This window comes from Gopherus flavomarginatus, chromosome 8 (assembly GCF_025201925.1).
Source record: "Gopherus flavomarginatus isolate rGopFla2 chromosome 8, rGopFla2.mat.asm, whole genome shotgun sequence".
In the NCBI taxonomy this organism is placed as follows: Eukaryota; Metazoa; Chordata; order Testudines; family Testudinidae; genus Gopherus; species Gopherus flavomarginatus.
In genome coordinates, this window is record NC_066624.1 from 77,978,391 (window position 1) to 77,997,672 (window position 19,282).

The following is a 19,282-nucleotide window of genomic DNA, read 5'->3' on the forward strand; positions in this document are numbered from 1 at the left end:
GGAAACTGAGGATCCAGAGCCCACTGAAGACAGTGAAGAAATTCTCTCTTGACTTTACACTAAGTTAACACTGCATGCTTCTTTTGGCTGCATGCAGAAGATGTGCTTGAGAAGCAACCCCAGCACAGGTTTAATAGCAGTGTAGACAGTGAGGCACGGCTTAGGCGAGTAGAATACAGACACACCGGATGTGTGGATCTGTACTCGAAGACATACCCTACATGGCTCTCTACTCATCCCTCTACAATGTAATCTTGTAGAGTCCCACAAGGAAAGGCTTTGGCAGGGGGAGAAAGCAAAGAAAGGCTCCTGCCACAGGGAAGAACTATGGCAGCTCCCTGCTGCTGGAGCCTTTCCCCACTGCAGGCAAAGACTCCAGCAGCAGGGAAAGGCTCTGGCAGCAGGGAGGTGGCAGGGTGTGAGCAGGGCCGTCCTTAGGCATAGGCAACATAGGCAGCTGCGTAGGGCACCTGAAAATTTGGGGCACCACTGGGTCTTAGTGTCCACCCTCTTGTTTTCCTATCCCTGTTCTGACCCTTCTTGCAGACTCCCACAGATGGCTGCTCTAGCCTGGTGAGTCTTCCTTGGGAGGGAATCTAGCAGTTAAAAGTGAAAAAACCTCCAGCCTGCCAGACCTATTAGCACAACATTGAAACTGTTAAAGAGACATTCAAGGGGTAATAAAGCCATTTAACAGGCATTTGCCAACCCCAAGGTATATACTGACAGGTTTCAGAGTGGTAGTCCTGTTAGTCTGTATCAGCAAAAACAAGGACGAGTCCTTGTGTCACCTCAAAGACTAACAGATTATTTGGGCATAAGCTTTTGTGGACGAGAACCCATTTCATCAGATGTCCACGAAAGCTTATGCCCAAATAAATTTTTATACTGTCAGTTTCTGACTTTACTGACAAAAACAGTTGTGCATTAATGTAATATTTACACAGAACATGTCAGTCTACAGGACCTTAGTTTAAAATTTGCTTTAAAAATATTTCATTAGTGAGCTGGCGAGGATTATAAAATCACATTTCTAAAAAATGCTTGCATAGAGTTTAAATGCACAATCATCTTTAGCCTTAAATGTGCGGATCTTCACACATAGTTTTTTAAATAAATCCTTCAAAAGACCTCCCTTATCTAAAATACACATTTTAATTACTATAGTTAAAAAAAAAAAGTGCTTCCAAGTCTTCCTGTCCTTTCTGTCCATCCCTTCACCACCTCTCCCCCCACTCCCCACTGAAGAGAGCCCTTAAAGGGACAACAGTCCTTTCCTTCCAGATAGCTGGACAAAAAGAGTTCCCTTTCTTTACTTCTGACTATCCAACAAACTAGTTTTAAAAGAACCCTCCAGCAAAATCAGTACCTTAGTAAGACAAAATCCTTGTTATACCTAAAATCTTTGGAAACATATTTTTTTAAAGTTGGTGAAATTTCATAACCATGTCTCTTGTTATGGAGATCACACAAAGTAAATTACTGTTCCCTTTTTCTAAAAGCAATGAACATTGTTATGAACACACTAAATCTCTCTGATTAATTTAAAAGAATGTCTTTGTTTCAGTGAGTTAAATATGTAGTAATCTGGAATGCTGATTTAAGATTTGAGTACATTTAAAATATAAATTCAGCTTAGAAATACTGATGAAGAAAATGTAAAACAGAGAAGAACTGCATCATGTATTCCATTATATGTAATGTTGTATTCAGCAGGAGAGCTGACTCACCCTTACTATGAAGTTTTTGCAAATAAATCTCTGACAAACTTCAGCGCATATCAAAAAACCTGTGACTGACATTTTTTATTCCCAAATTTTAGTGCTTTTAATTAGGTACTTTCTTCATGTCCATTCTGCATGAGGGAGAGTGCATGGAAGTCTCTGCGGGGAACTGTGACTCTCCGCCACCATGAGGCAGGCTGGGCATCTCATTATCCTTTGCTGTCAAGTCCCTCCTCCCCCTCCCCCACCAGGCTGTGAGCTTGGGCTGCCATCCGGCATAGGGGCACCAGTTTAATAATACTGCGTAGGGCCCCATAAATCCTAAGGACGGCCCTGGGTGTGAGCCTTTCCCTGTTGACTCCCTCCTGCCAGAGCCTTTCATTGACACATGTAGCTGTACATCCCAGTGTGGACACAGCCTGCTTGTCACTGCAGTGTGTAGCCACACACATCCCACAGGCTGCTGAAAGCAGTGTGTAGCATAGACATAACATTAGTGAGGCCCTAAGGATTTTATAATATTACAAGTAAAAAAAAATGCTTTTTAGGGATTTTTTTTTTTTTACCTTCTGAAATTGTTTTCATAATGTGAAGGAAACACATAAGAAGGCTTCTAGTTTCAGCCTGATCTAACTTGTCAAAGCGAAGAGTTGATCCAATCAAAGACAAAGGTCTCACAATCTGCGGGATTGGAAACACACTGGCTTATTGAGTATCAAGACAGACTTTTTAACTCTAAGAATTGTTTTCAAGTGTTTACGCATGTACCTTTTCACAGGTGTCAGTTCTCTCACTGTTCTTTTCATTGGTACTTGGGATAGACTCAAGACTTGCTAAGGAAGCTCTGGAGTCAGCATGGTTTGCTGCAGAGATAGCTATTGATGAAAAGGCTGTAAACAAAAGTCACGGCAAACATGCTAAAATAATGCATATGAGTACAAAAACTAATAGTAATAATGGAAAACCAAAAATATGTTGTATGTAGGATGGACAGCTTTGAACTGTTAACCTCTGTCATGAAGCTACTGTTGACTACATTTGGTACTAAAACATGCAACAGGTTGAATAAAATAATATAGTTTTGCTATTATTCATGGCATTAAAAAGAACCATTACTTTTTATGAAGGCCTGATTCAAAGGTCACTGAAGTCTGTAGAAAAACTCCCACTGACTTCAGTGGGCTTAGAAATGGGCCTCAGATGAAGTAAACCAAGTAAGTTGTGTTTCTTCCCCTCCATTATATTTTGAAAATATAAAAATGCTTGCCTTATTAAAAATTCACACCTGCAGTACAGCATGTAATGACTTCTTCAGAGTGTGACTTTTTGATGTACCTAGCATACACTGTGAAGAAAGTGGCAACTCCCCATTCCATGGAGGTTTTAGAATTACAGGAGAATCTCTGTAAATATTTTTAAAGCATGAGGCAATTGCAAGAATACATTAGGAATTAATAGAACACTAAAGGCAAGGTTGGCATTATCATGAGAGGCAGTACAATAAGGAAACCAACAAAAGTAGGGTAGCTTCAGAAGAAAAATAAAATGGATCCAAAAATATGGGACAGGAGGAGAAACACAGGATCACTTGTTTCCCTGTATTTCACATAAATGGGTTGATGATATTTGCGATGCAAGATACTTTCACAATGGGGTGAAATACACAAAAATATCTCTCTCTGTGCTATCAGCACTTCTTTAGTACCTGCTATAGAGTTCAGGACATCTTTGGAAAAAGATGTATCCACAGAGTTTGCATGTTTCATTGCAGTTTGACTCTGAAATCCTCCCGCAGTGCTCAAGTCATCTCTAGATCCCTGCATTTCAAAGTGGGCAAAAACAAGAACTCAGCTACATAATAGCATTTTTTACAAACTCAAACTCAGCCTGTCATTAATTTTATAATTACAGTACATCTGATCCGATCGCTTAGACACTGAGCTTAAAAACCTACTTTCAGCTGATTAGACAAGGCAGCCAGAATAGATCAAGGCTTACCATAATACACTGAGTAAAGATTTGCAACATGAAACCCACTCATAAGCAGAGTTGCATATGACAGATCAAGTCTAAGAATGTGTTTGCTTCTTAAACCACTTGCACAAATGTCAGAAAAAGGGGCATTTTAATACTACTAGCAATTATCAAGTGAAACAGGTTGGTTTGCTGGAAGCAGAGGAGGGCCATAGATTCTGTAGATACTTGCTCCTATTTTTGGAGACTGAATATGGTCATATAAATAAAACATCTAATCTCCTTAGGGGCAGATGCAGACCACACGTGCATTCTTCTAAACAATACTCCTACCAGGTGATTTATAGAGTAGTGCTGGGATGGATTCTGATCTGTGCTATGCACGTGTAAATTCCAAGAAAGTAACTCCAGATTTCTACCAGAGCAACTGAGATCAGTATCTGGTCCATTGTGATTAACCTGAGATGCTGCAACCTCATTTCTCAGCTACAGATATTTGGTCAGTGAATGCTGAATAGAGATAAACTAGGATCATAAAAAGCAGCTCTCAGACCTCTCTCTCAGTGCCTTTATATCACATTTTTTAGCATGTTGCCCACAGATCAGATCTTGAACCTCTAATGGACAACTAAGGCCCTGACCCTGCTCACTTTTATGCATGTGTTTAAACTTATGCATGCACTTATGCACTACTCTAAGTGCTCCACTTAGGAAGGAACAATCAGTTTCACACATACAGAATGGGAAGAGACTGTCTAGGAAGAAATATGGCAGAAAGAGATCTAGGGGTCATAGTGGACCACAAGCTAAATATGAGTCAACAGTGTGATACTGTTGCAAAAAAAGCAAACGTGATTCTGGGATGCATTAACAGGTGTGTTGTAAACAAGACACGTGAAGTCATTCTTCCGCTCTACTCGGCGCTGGTTAGGCCTCAGCTGGAGTATTGTGTCCAGTTCTGGGCACTGCATTTCAAGAAAGATGTGGAGAAATTGGAGAGGGTCCAGAGAAGAGCAACAAGAATGATTAAAGGTCTTGAGAACATGACCTATGAAGGAAGGCTGAAAGAATTGGGTTTATTTAGTTTGGAAAAGAGAAGACTGAGAGGGGACATGATAGCAGTTTTCAGGTATCTAAAAGGGTGTCATAAGGAGGAGGGAGAAAACTTGTTCACCTCAGCCTCTAAGGACAGAGCAAGAAGCAATGGGCTTAAACTGCAGCAAGGGAGATTTAGGTTGGACATTAGGAAAAAGTTCCTAACTGTCACGGTAATTAAAACACTGGAATAAATTGCCTAGGGAGATTGTGGAATCTCCATCTCTGGAGATATTTAAGAGTAGGTTAGATAAATGTCTATCAGGGATGGTCTAGACAGTATTTGGTCCTGCCATGAGGGCAGGGGACTGGACTCGATGACCTCTCGAGGTCCCTTCCAGTCCTAGAGTCTATGAGTCTATGTCAGTGTTCCCATTGGCACCAAAGGAATACTCCTGTGCATAATGTTAAGCACGTGCACAAGTGTTTGTAGGGTCAGGACTCATGGCTGTACTGAAGTGGTACAGACTTCCTGCCAGGTCTTCTGCTTCTCAGGAGCCAGAGGAGCCTCACCACTAGAGCCATGCAAAACCAGCACTGCTTTTTATGAACCTGAACGTGTGGGTGTTGTATGGAAAGCTGCCACTAATGCCAACTCAATATGAACCCCCCTGCAAATCTCTCTACCTTCCCCACCCTCACCTCACCCTTCATTCCCATACTTCTCATGATGTGTCCGCTCCCTTCCTGATTGCGTTTCTGGAACTCTAATCTGAAAATCTTCTGTCCCCTTTATAATTGTGGGTGGACTCTCCTTTCGTTAATGCTAGAGGAAGTAAGGGATATCAACAACTACAATGATTCATATGAAAGTTCTAAAAAATTGCATTAAGTTACCTGATTGGATGTATTTATATTGAAAGGAAAAATATCCTTCATGTAAATCCTTGGCAGATTGTCCAAAAGCATACCATAGAGAGGCATGTACAGATTTGCTATTTGTGCCTGTTTACCCTAAGAGAGAGAGAGAGAAAAATCCAAAGAAACAAATTATTGTAAACTGGGGGGGGGGGGTGAATAGTATTCAAATGTATTTCACTGCTTGAAAATATCAGTGGAAAGAATAAACAACACACTTACCTGATCTGCATATCGATCATCAAATGAATGTTTTGCCATTAGGTTTTTAAGCACAGCCAAAGCTAAGTGCCTAATATCCTGGTCCTCTTGCAGCGCATAGCCAACCTCCCGAAGCAGCAACCCAATTAAGAAATGTTTATGGCAAAATTCATTGGTCAGGGTGTATTCTGGAATATCTGGATCAGAACAGACAAGGGTCTCATTTTATTTTTAAATGAACGATGTTAACATACATTCCAGAAATAAAGTTTTTGACAAAAATTCTTCAGGCAGGCTCATGTGTGAGTTTCAGAACAAATTAACGAACATCAATAACAAATATTTCTTAAGATCATGCAGTCTGTATAATTTATAAATGAATGATGATTTACACATATTGTTCTTGACATCTGAGGTTCTCAGAGTAATTTACAAACATTGAATAAGTCTTCAAACACCCTTTTGAGGCATAGCATCTAAGTGTTATCCCCATTTTATAGCTAAAGAAACTGAAACACAGAGTTCCAAACATCAGATGATTTAAATGACCCCCCCAAGGTATCACCGCAGTTCAGTGATAGAGCTGGGAATAAAAATCAAAACTCCTCATGCCCAGTTTTATCTATTCAGTGCTAACACTCCACATGTAGCACTGTAAGACATTAAGCTCTTACCTGATGCATGATATTCCTGCGTTGATTCTGAAGGTGTCACAGAGTCTTGATTTATCATGAATAGAAAAGAAAAGAAAAGGCAGGAATCATGCATTTTTACTAAATCAAATTAATGACATTATGATGATGTTTGAAAAGTATATTTCATTTTCTTTCCCTCTTTTGATGCTTAATCCAAAACCATCAGATTCAGCAGAAAGGTTACTATTGGCTTTAATGTGCTTTAGAGTAAGACCTTTGATAATTGTCTATTTCATTTATAATGGATGCATGATAAACATAGGGTTTTTTAAAATTCAGTTTGGCACAGTAGAATAGGTAACTATGACATACATTTCAGTTTTTTTTTAACAGAGTACTCTCTATACACAAGCAGAGATTTTCACACTGCACTTTTGCCAAGTCACTCCAGCCAATAGCTTTAGGTAGGAAATTCTTGCAGAATGAGGTAGAAACCTGAAATCAGGGTGTTTGATCCACAAGATCTACATTGGCAGAAGTGACTTTGGCTGGAGGCAATTCAACCAAATGTGAATAAAATGCCACTCTTCTCCTAGTAAAATATTAATGCAATAATAATGAATAATTAATACTTTACCCTTCTGTAAAGCCTGCTATGTTAAAGTCTCCCAATAGTTTACCAACAGAAATGCATTTAGCTTCACCACAGCTCTGTGAGGGAAATACTACATTATCCTTTTGCTGATGAGGAAACTAACATACAGAGAGGAAAATACTCTTGGAAGTACTGAGTAGCTCTGCCTTCAGTGGAAGTTACACTCATGCTCAGCACCCTGCAGGATCAAATCCTAACAGACTTGCCCCAGGTCAGCTGGGAACAGAGCCTCAGGTGAAATCCAGGTTTAACTAAAGTCAACAGCAAAACTGCTCAATCATGTGCTTTAACCACAAAACCAAGACTACAGAATTTGTTCCAGATATAAAGGGGGGTGGGGAGAATGCTCCTCTCTTACTCTGTTTTGCAGAAATGGCCAAGGAAGCGTAAAAGATGTAGAGATTAGACAGTGCATCATAAGGCCTCTTCTGCCTTAAACAGTGCTTTACTTGTGGTATAGGTGACTCACATTAGTCAGTATATATGTCTATAAGAGAGTTTGGTAAAGGTGGGGAAAGGAGTACTACTGGCCACAACTAGGAGGCTACATTCAGAACACCATACACACCGAGTTTAGCTTTGGAGGATAAGTACCCTCAGCCTATTGGTAGTGAAACCTACATTTCAGAACGACAGGTTGTTGGGGATTTACTTCCTAAGGTTAAATCAGCTCATAGATACTAGAGACACAATGGCTTGAATGTACATTCACCAGAATGTACATTCACAGGAGCAGAAGAGCCTCCCACTTCCCCTAGTTACTGCTCATCGAAACTCACTAATCCCAGCTGAAGAGGATACAGCTTCCATCCTCCTTCACAGCTTTACGTTCCTTCTTTTCTGCTGCATTTGCTCTCAAACCTCCTCCTAGTTTCAGATGTCTCTTCCTGCAGTTCTCATTTCTCAACCCAGTTTCAGTTTTAGTACTTCTCTCTCTGCAAGCACTCTGGGCCACTAAACCGAAATTTCCATTCATTGGCCCACTTTAGAACTGGATTTGCAGGCGTATTTGGGATGAACAGAAATAAAGATAGACCTGGGGAAAAGCTCTGTGTATCTTGAAAGCTTGTCTCTTTCACCAACAGCAGTTGGTCCAATAACAGATATCACCTCTCCCACCTGGTCTCAGAAATAAACAGATGTTTAAACTGGGAGATCTCTTACACTCCCTGTTAACATCACATCTCTATCCTATTCTCTACTTTCATATCTAATGTCTAGATGTTATTCTTGGAGAGTTTATAGTACTACCCATACTAATTGGCCTGAAAAATATGTGACAATTAATACATTTCACAAGCCAATAGACAAGGTGAGTTATTACCTGGAATGTTTGCAGATCGTATGGGCAGGCACAAAGGAATGAAGTGTTCATGGTGACAAACTTCTTGAAGAAAGTCAAATTTGTACTGATATAAAATCTGAAACACCACAGTATTAAATAATCGGTATGGACTTTAATGACAACAGGAAACAAGATTAAAAATTACATTAATATTTCTATCTACCCCAAAATCATTCACATCAACCACTGAAAATTAATGGTCTGTTATGTAATGCTATAGTATAGAATAAGATAAAAAACTTGGTTTCCCCTCCCCCAAATTTATATTAAAGGCATTTGTCATAACCATGCTTGCGTTTTTTTGTGGATTCCTGAAATTTAATTTCACACTGATTCTGTATGACTTTAACTAAATGACACATTTAAAGCAGCTGTCACTTTAAGATCATGCACTGGCTCCCTTAGATGGCATATGCTGTTACTTAAACTCTTAGGAGGTATGATGCATCATTTCCACTTCACATAATTCGGGGCTGTAGCAATCATTTCAATAGTCTGTATCGTTCACTGACCCAGCACTATGTGCTCACTAAAAAACAATAACATTACAATGCTTTTGTGTGTTTCCTTTCCTCCTCACTCTTTTAATGAACTGAATACCATGCTTTGGCAGTATTAGGCCTGATGTCAGTGGTAAATCTTTTCATTTATTTCATTGGGCTTTGGATCTGGCTCATGCTGCTTTTGATAATACACATCATCAACTCCAGTCATTCCTTTCAATTGGTAATGGAAGGGCTGCTCATTAAAGTGTTATTGTGTTTTAATGAGCCTTGATAGTATAACAAAGTTTATACAAAGGGAACTATACAAACTATAACAAAGAGAAAAACTAATTCCCATGTTGCTGTGTGTGTGCATGTATCAGAGCATTTTAATAAGAATGAATGCTGTGTAGCAACATTTTGCCTTTCTATAGCACTTTTTATCCAAAAGTTCCAAGTGCTTTGCAACAGTTAATGAATTAAGCTATGCAACTCTCATGTGAAAAATCTATTCCCATTTTATAGATGGGAAACTGTCTTGCCTGAGGACCTATGAGGAATATTTAGATTCGTTTCCTCTTCCCAGAACAATGTTCTAACTCACAAGGAACTATTTCCCAGGATGCAGTCGGACCAATTCATCAGAGCAACAATAAGCTGATACTACATCCCAGTATCTGCATGTATCTGTAAAGGCCCAAATCTTGCCCCTTCTTAAAGGGTGTGAAGGATCCATGTCACAAGTGTAATCTTGTCATTTCTGCTGAGCACTAGAGCTAGGATGCCATAAGCACAGAAAAGGGTCTAGACTAAAAAGGCTGGAAACCTTTTGTGGCTTATCTGAACTTTTCAGAACCTGTCGAGTAGAGTTGGTAAGGAATCTTCCATTGGAATGATCATATCTCCATGACGCACCATGGTCATGGTCAATCAGCCACAGAACTGGGCTGATAAAAGAGAATGGGGGCATGAGTCACTTGAACTAAAACTCTAGTGAGGCACCACAGCAGCTCACAAATAAACGTTAAAATGAAACATTACAATATTTCTGAATCCAAATGTTTTAATATTTTGGCTTTTGGTCCCAATTCAGGGTAAAACAAACATCAAAATATTCAAATTTTCAATGAATCAGTTCTACCGTTGAGTTTCGTCCACACCTAGAATAAATTCACTTGATGCAATGTTATGTACTGACACAACCACATATACTATTTCTTCAAATGGTAAGATGTACAGTTCAACTTTCTAGAAGACTGGGATCAGAAAATTTTTTGTAAGTAAACAAGCAGTTAAAAACCAAAGTACGTAAGCCAATGAAAATTTTACCTTGCTTCAAAACTGAATGACTGGCTCTTGTTTTGCTCTCTAGTTACAAAGCAAGACAAGCCAAGACACTGAGGATATTTTGGTATTTCCTCAAAGTCATAAGAATCTTTATAACTCATTTTATGCTTTTTCATTGGCGTCAAGTCTGTTACACTGGCACATCTGTCTTGGCTCCTCATTGACTCTACTTTCAAATGTACTCTGGCAGACTATTTGGAAAGGAAGCTATGCTGTAAATATCATACATACATTTATCTTTGAAGATGGGCTAATTTTTGCTATATAGACTGACCAATCTCCAATAATGAACTGCTCTGTTAGCCATTAACTGGATGTTTTAATTAAACATCTGTTTTTGCTGCTGAACTGAACTGAAACATGTGGAAACAATTTTCAGCTTTTATGGAATTCTTTGCTGATTTATGATCTTAATGTATAACATAATAACTAAGGGCCTGATTCTGCAGCTGTTCCTCTGTTTATGTGAGAGATCTGAGTTCAGCTTGATGTAGTTAAAAAAAATTGTGAATAAATTTCACAATCAAAGGTACCAAGTTTGGTTCCTTATAATTCATAGGGTCATCTTATTTATTTAGATCACTACTGAATATTTGTGAAAAAGTTCATGAATCATTAAAATTTCACAAACTTTTGCCAGATACCAAGAGCGCACTGTTTATTACTTGCTACTCTCCTGCATATCTTTCTCTGATCTAACCATGGAGCAGAAACAAAACCATCTCACTTACGCTATTAATCACACCACATAAATAGTGAAGAGTTGACCAGACCAGTTTGTGATTGAATCACCCATATTTTGAAAATTATTGGTAAGCTATTTCAGTGAGTATTTACAAATACATTAGGCGAAAATGAGCATGCAAGTTCACAAATGATTCATTAACCTAAAATAGGGCTAGTGTCCTGATCTTGGAAGGAACTACACATGGGTTGACCTGTGTGTTCAACAGATCCCCAATGAAGTTCAATTGAGTTCTGCACAGACACAGAAGTCCAGTTATATCAGGGGCTCTCAAACTGGGAGTCGGGTCCCCTCAGGGGGTCGCAAGGTTATTACATGGGGGGTTGTGAGCTGTCAACCTCCACCCTAAACATCACTTTGCCTTCAGCATTTATAATGGTGTTAAATATATAAAAAGTGTTTTTAATTTATAAGGGGAGGTTGCACTCAGAGGCTTGCTATGTGAAAGGGGTCACCAGTAAAAAAAAGGTTTGAGAGTCACTGAGCTATGTGAAGCTCCTTGCAGGATCAGGACATAAATTTGTAACACATTCTTTATAGTAAATAATTTGATCAACTCTACTTCTGAGCATGGAGTAACTACAGAATGGATTGTAAATAGTTTCATCCTGAAAATACTTTGTTATCAAGTCACCTTTAAAAAAAATATAACTCATACCTTGTGGTCCCCTGAGCTGAACATGCTTACATAGTTGTTGACCATCTTAAATACAAATCCACGATCCATAAACGTAAAACAGCGCTAAGGAAAAAAATAGAATGTTTATAATTGTATATCTACTACCAACAGCACAGGGCCAGATTTACCAGTACAATCTGTCTGCACTGTGCCTCTCCAATGATGTGTGGCTGAAATTACTACCATAGTGTACAAGTAATTAGGAGTAAGTTTATCTGAGGAAATAGCACTTTAAATACTGTAGCACTCAATAAAGGGGGCAGCATATGATGCAAGCTGGGCTAAAATATTTGCTTCAGAGCAATAATTCTTGAATTCAGCCAAACAACTCTCTGACTATGAACTAGGTTCTCTCTCTGGGAGCAAATACTCATGTCATTATTCTCCGTTATTATGAGAACAGCAGCTTGATGAGGCCAAATGGCTGGGAGAGGTAAAGTTTGTTATAGTGCTCAAGCCACAAACAGTTCCTGATATTCTTCCCCAGAGTGGGACAGTCTTGCAGGGTCAGCAAGGACTGTAATCATGGGGACCAGGTCCATCACATAGATCACAGATGCTCTTGAACTGTACAAGAATAAAAAAACCCAGAGTGTATAGTACATGGCATTCAAATCTGGCTGCTGCAAAATCTGGTCTGGAGATGTCAAGCCAACTCTTTAGTTTACATAATTTATTATGGCAGACCAGAATAAAGCAAGGACCAGATGATTCTGATTGTAGCATAACATGGCTTTATCGCTTGTTCAACTATATGACATGTAAAAATAACAGGCAGAACTGCTATAGTAACACACGTGTTATTCTGACATGAAATACCGGCAAGCTATGTCACCCTCTCAGTGATGTAATGCATTGGGTAAATAAAACTCATGCCAGCTAGGATAACAGCAGATAAGGTTTACACACAGCACCTGAAATGGAGACCATTTCGGAGGACTGCAGATCTATTATTTATTAACTAAAGTGTGCCGAGAGAGATTATATCCTCCGTATTGCTGGTTTTCTTGATAACTTCACAGGAATAATTTATTTCCTGTATATTTTTTTCCAAGAGCTGTGTTTCAATCTGCCTCAGAGAGATTTACCCCTTAGCCTCAGTGTATGTTGTACGGGACACTCTATATGTCACTACAGGGATCGGCAACCTTTCAGAAGTGGTGCATCGAGTCTTCATTTATTCACTCTGATTTAAGGTTTCATGTTCCAGTAATACATTTCAATGTTTTCAGACGGTTTCTTTCTATAAGTCTATAATATATAACTAAACTATCATTGTATGTAAAGTAAATAAGGTTTTTAAAATATTTAAGAAGCTTCGTTTAAAATTAAATTAAAATACAGAGCTCCCTGGACTGGTGGCCAGGACCCGGGCAGTGCGAGTGCCACTGAAAATCAGCTCACGTGCCACCTTTGGCACGCGTGTCATAGGTTGCCTACTCCTGTGTCGCTATGTCACAAGGTTTTTATTGTTCCTGTCCCCAGCTGTCCAGTTATGTAATTAGCCACACTGTGTCCTAAATGTTAATTCTTTCCCACCCCATAGCTAATCATGAGATCACTGCAGCTACTGGAGAATGTCCAAATGATTGTGGGATACAGAAAAAAAAGGAATCTTATTGCTACTCCCTTCCCATAAGGGAGTTACAAGCGGAATGAATTGGTCTATCAAGTAAATGAAAGAATGCTGCAAAACCCATCCTTGGGCAATCAGAGAACAATTAGCACAGAGGCAGATAAACTATTTTAGATTGCTTTACTTATCCACTACATACATTAGAGAAGACTATGGGTAAAATTTTTAAAACTGCTTAACTGAGTTAGGCATCTAACCTCCACTAAAAGTCAATGGGAACTGGGTACCTAATTTATTTAGGGCTTGTCTACACTTACATTTTATAGCGCTCTAACTTGCTGGCTTAGGGGGGTGAAAATCACCCCCCTTAGCACAGCAAGTTTGAGCGCTTTGAAGCACTAGTGTAGACAGGTTCCGAGTCCTGGAAGACGCACTCCCAGTGCTCAGAGCTAATCTCCTTGTGGAGGTGGATTACAAGGAGCGCTGGGAGACCTCTCTCTCAGCACTCACGTGCGACCACACTCGCACGTCAAAGTGCTGCCGCGGGAGCATTCCAGCGGCAGTGCTTTGAAGTGTCCAGTGTAGACACACCATTAGACACTTTTGTTAATCTCATGAGGAGACAGATTTTTAAAGGTATTTACGTGCCTAAAGATGCAGACAAGTGTCAAGTGGGATTTTCAAAAGCAACTAGGCACAGAACTCCCACTTAAATCCATGACTGACTTTCAATGAGACATGATCTAAATCATTTTTGAAAATGGGACATAGGCACTGCTGACAATTTTATGCTTTGCTCAGTAAGTGCTCTAGTGGGGGAAAAAAATGTATGTGTTCTGGGGGTTTTTGCTTAAAGAATGACTCGGGCCTACCCTGAAGCCCGCTCTGTAAATACTCTAAATAAACCCACAGTTAAGAATAAAAAAAATCCAGGGTAGGATTTATTTACTCCCTGGGGAGAAATGTGGAGGCTGACATGATGAAAGAGGAGCCTTGCCACATCTTTTATCAGGACAAATATGTACAAGTGAGGCTTTTCTAGTAGATTTATAAGCAGCCATTGGATTTCCCCAGGCCTAAGAGTATAGAAACAATCGTACTATAAATCAGTGCTGATTCTGCATCTTCAGCCATCATTCGCTTGGATAGCTCTTACTCCCTCAGACTGGAGGTTTAATCTCCTTTACTCTGCATTAACTATGACTGAAGAAATGCATGCGCAGTAATGACTGAACATCTCACCTTAAGAAATCTGGCAATGCTGTGGTTTGCATTTTTTGTTTCTTCAGGAGCATCTTTGTATTTCCAAACAACATGGTCAGACAAGTTCATTATCAGTGTGTCTAATTCAGCCTGGAATGATTCTGGAAGTCTCTGAGTTCGAGGAATCTAAGAAAAACTCAGATTATTACTTCAGAGTAAACAAAGTTAGAATACATTTACTTTACATGGTTAAATGTATTTGGGTAGAAATTAATCTTAAAATTTAGTTTATTACAGAATAATATATACTCTTACCTGTGTCCTGTTTGTATCAACCAAGTGCTGTGCCACTGATTTTAAGATAATTGCAAAGAAGAACCAGGAATGCTGTAAAAATATTATGGAGAAAGTTACATGATAATATTAGTATTGAAAAACAGATTATTTTGTCAGACAAGATGGGTGAGGTAATAATATCTTTTATTAGACCAATAGAAGCCTGGTCTCTCTGATATCTTGGCTATGATGACACAGCATAGATTATTCTGTGATATTTTTTACATCTAAGAATTCCTCTTTAGAGGAATGCTCTGGAGTTCTCAGCAGTGCATATTGACAGAATCGAAAAATTAGAAAGCTTTACATTTCACTATGACAGTATTTAAGTCACTTGAGTTGAAGCCACACAACAGCTTGCTGGATCTGGCATTTGGCAATTCTGACTGTGCCTTTAATAAGAAGTAAGGAGCGAATAAATGATCATTTCCATTCATATTTACACCTCTGTCTTAATTCATGCTTTGTTTGCAAGTAGATATGGCAGAAATACATGAAACATAATAATTATAGTAGCGTAACTGAAATCCTTCTTAGAAGTCTCAGCAGACAGGTCAATGACTGAAAGGGCACAGAGAATATGTCCTAGTTGTTGTTTGCACAGACTGGTGGGCCAGTGATGGGAAGCTTGTCCCATGATATGATGGTACTACAAATGAACAGAGGACTTCATTCTCTAGAACTTTTTAGTAAAAATAAATTGACTTATTTAAAAGTGTAGAGTGTACCCATATAACAATAATGACTTTGACGTTATTTAACAGCCATTTAATTTCTTGCATGTAAAGTACACTATGGGTCAGACTGTCTCCCCATTCTCCAGTTCATATCCGCCAGTATGGTGGTATACAAGAGTTAGGAACTGTCTGGATCAGGACAACTGAGAATTCCCTTGGTGTGGGGAAGGCCTCAGCTGGGGAAAAACCAGCATAGCTAGCTCTTACGTGAGTTCCCTCCCAGCCTAGGTGTGGAGGATATGCCAAATGTGTGTGGCCAGAGTGCTCTCTCTCTTATTGGTTATTTAAAACAAAACACACTGGCAGCTCTTCATGCTTATCAGAACAATTATCTTTTACATTTAGCTAATTAAAAATCAATAGTAACTGCATTAAAATCCTATTATTTGAAATATATCCTATTTATAAATATGTATCTAAGCTGAGATTCCTGGCACCATTTGTGAAGTTAAAAAAAATATCATTCTTAATGATCTGACTCACTGTATTGTGTAAGAATTGTATTTCTCACAGTGGCTGAGCAATAACAGAAAGGAAATCCAGCAGGAGGAATTATACAATGTAAAATACCACGTACTGTGCAATGGCTTAGGCTGAGAATTCACAAAATTACAGCATGAAAGCCTGATAAAGCTGTTGGATTATTATGGGCTTTGAGATGTGCAAAGCGCACAGGGGAAAGCGAAAGAGAGAAGGAAGCTGAAGCAGAAATTGTACTAATATTGAAAACATACTAATTTTTAAAACTGTATTATTCACCTTTAAAACGTGTTTCACTGTTGCTTGATCATTTGATTTCAAAAGACCAGTCATGTTCTTAGCGAGCTCCTCATGGACAGTCCTTTCTTCGAATGACTTGGTCTTGAACACATACTGAAGAGAGATCAATAACAGTACTGTAAAAACTGCTAGAAATCCCAGAAACAGATAGTGGTGCATAAGGAATGCATCTTCTAAGAACAGCTCTGGTGCTGATCTTTGCCTGCCAAAATATCATGACTGAAAAAAAATTAACTGACATAAAGCTGAACAGCAATGGTACAAAAACTCCTCCGATTGAAACTGACTTTTATGCAGTACTCCCCATAACTTTCAACTTGATTTGAATCAAAGGGAATTTCTGCTTAAAAATCACTGGCATGATATAGATTATTTTTTTCATTAGGGCGTCAGGCATCAGAATCTGCTATTTTGAATTCCCTTCTAAGCCATCTCACCAGAAAAGGAAGAACAATAAACCCGCAGGGGAAGAAAGGAGGGTTTTCAACCAACCTAATCAGGATCACATTTCCTTTGTTCCTATCTTCCAATTGCAACAGCTTACTTGGTAGCAATTCTTCATCATGAAAGGGGCAGAGCACCCTCTAGAATGGAAAGAAGGGGAATAGCATCCCCTTCCAGGTTGTAGCCCAAGGAACAGATTTCCTCTGCCACTAGATAGCTCATGGACATAAATCAGATATTTGCTACTAATTTGTTTCCCTCACCTATTGTTTTAACTAATACTTTATAGCGAAAGAATCCATTGGCGTCTCAGAAATAATAGCAGCTTAATTTAGTTAATTATTACAAAACATCTTTTTCAGCAACACTAAGTACAAACAGCTAAAACAAATGATAATATTTAATAGGAATGCTACTTAAAAGTAAGTCTTCTTGCTGCAATGGACAGCTCAACACCTAATTATAGAGTTGAGTGGGGAGTGGTTTTCCCATCCCGCAAAATTTTTGAGATTTCAAACAAATTTCCCGTTCCACACTGGGATAAAAACTGAGACATTTTGAACTTTTTCTACGAGAAAGAGAGTGAGTGAGCACACTCTGCCCTAAAACAGCCAATAGCTTGTTGGTTAAGGCACTTATCTAGCATGTGTGAGGCCTTATCTACACTGCCACTTTACAACGCTGCAACTTTCTTGCTCAGGGGTGTGAAAAAACACTCTCCTGAGTGCTGCAAGTTTCAGCGCCATAAAGTGCCAGTGTAGACAGTGCACCAGCACTGGTAGCTACTCCCCTCGGGGAGCGGGGGGTAAGTGTGTGTTAACAGAGCTGGGAGAGATCTACCCCAGCGCTGGTGCCGCAACTACACAGCCACATTAAAGTGCTGCTGCAGCAGTGCTTTAACATTGTGAGTGAAGACATGCCTATAGACTCTAATTGAAGTTCCTACATCTTCCACATCCTAGGTGAATGCCCTAACCACCAGGCTATTGGCTATTTTGACTTTCTCTGACTAGCTGAAAATTTCCTGACCTGCTCTACTTAAGTGGCATGAGTTTTCCTAGTGGGTCTTGATGCATCCTGGGTTACTTATATAACGATCAGTCTAGAAACTGGTATTTGAACACCTCAGAATCTTTAATGCATTTAACCTCACAACACCTCTGTGAAGTAGGGAAGTACTATTCCTCTCCTCTTTTTTTTTTTTTAAACAGATGACAAGGCAAGAAAGGGCTAAGGGTCAGATTTTCAAAGATATTTAGGTGCCTAAAGTTGCACATCAGTGTCTAATGGAATTTTACATGCCTAACACCCATTGAAATCAAAATTAGGTGCTTTTGAAAATCCCACTGGGATCTGCATCTTTAGGCTCCTAAATACCTTTGAAAATATGGCCCTATGTGACTTGCACAGGGTCATACAGGAAGGCTGTGGCACAACAGGGACTTGAACCCTCTTCCTCAAGCACTAGGTTAGAATAATGAGGAACCACAACATGTTTATGACTCGGTCACTGAGCTGAAGCATGCAATGAAAAGCAAAGAGTTGTCATTTACATACTGCAGCTGTGTTCATGGCAGTGTGCAATACAGCAGCAGCTATTTGCATATGCAAGAGCTCAGAAGCTCATTTTAAGCACTGCTGAAATATAAAGTGTATGAACCCTTCTTTGGCTTTTCACTATCACATAGTCAGAACTGTGATCAATACAATATTTCAGTCCACTGTGATTTTAGACAATTCAAATGTACTAAACTGAAAGTTACATAGGACCATATTACACCACTACAAATCCAAATATTTCCATTAGACTCAGAGAAACTTTGGATTTATACCAGTGTAACTGAGATCAGAATGTGGCGTCATGGAATGTTGAAAAATATCCCTTGTAAGGACATAAAGTATATAAAGACAAAGTATGAAGGCATTTTGCATGTTGTGGAAGTTAATTCAGCAGCATTTAGCTTCACTGGACCTGAAAGAGTCTTTGGTTTCTTTCCTAGTAGAACTTGTCTCATATTTTCATTATTCTGTTCACGAAGATCTGAGAGTTTCAGTTTTTATTTTGGTTTCATTGGCCCTGAAGGGCAGTTTTTTTGTCTTTTGTGTTGCATAAATTTCATTTGGTAGATTACAGTTATTATTAGACTTAGTGAAAGCCTCCCTTGTTTCAGGATAAATCAGAATGTCATTCACTAATTTATAAGTCTCTATATATGTCATTCAAACTTATTTCCATAATTACTGGAAGGGTGTGCCTTTCTCTTATTTTATATCTGACATGTTCTGTATCTGTTTGACCACCACTGAACATTAGTGGACAAGAAGAAAACCTCTATGCATGGAGGAGTAGAGGCAAAGCAACAATAACTTTTATTTTTCTCTTCTGACAAGTTTTAAATACTATAGATTCTCCTTTGTTCATTCTGAGATGAATGACTAAATGAATGAATAAATTAAGTAGGT

General features: G+C 39.0%; 1 protein-coding gene across 9 annotated transcripts in view; it reads right to left on the reverse strand.

Moving 5' to 3' along the window:
• The window catches only part of DOCK10 (dedicator of cytokinesis 10), a 240,443-nt gene that overhangs the window by 43,884 nt on the left and 177,277 nt on the right, over window positions 1-19,282 (reverse strand). For 8 of the 9 annotated variants that reach the window (XM_050963968.1, XM_050963963.1, XM_050963971.1 and 5 more), the window contains 11 exons: window positions 16,355-16,468; window positions 14,838-14,909; window positions 14,562-14,708; window positions 11,723-11,806; window positions 8,467-8,563; window positions 6,527-6,571; window positions 5,874-6,049; window positions 5,631-5,747; window positions 3,430-3,541; window positions 2,493-2,614; window positions 2,291-2,405 (listed from right to left, as the gene is read on the reverse strand). In XM_050963968.1, the coding sequence (XP_050819925.1) occupies window positions 2,291-2,405; window positions 2,493-2,614; window positions 3,430-3,541; window positions 5,631-5,747; window positions 5,874-6,049; window positions 6,527-6,571; window positions 8,467-8,563; window positions 11,723-11,806; window positions 14,562-14,708; window positions 14,838-14,909; window positions 16,355-16,468 (1,201 nt within the window). The remainder of the gene's footprint in view (window positions 1-2,290; window positions 2,406-2,492; window positions 2,615-3,429; window positions 3,542-5,630; window positions 5,748-5,873; window positions 6,050-6,526; window positions 6,572-8,466; window positions 8,564-11,722; window positions 11,807-14,561; window positions 14,709-14,837; window positions 14,910-16,354; window positions 16,469-19,282) is intronic. The other variant, XM_050963962.1, reaches the window with a different exon arrangement.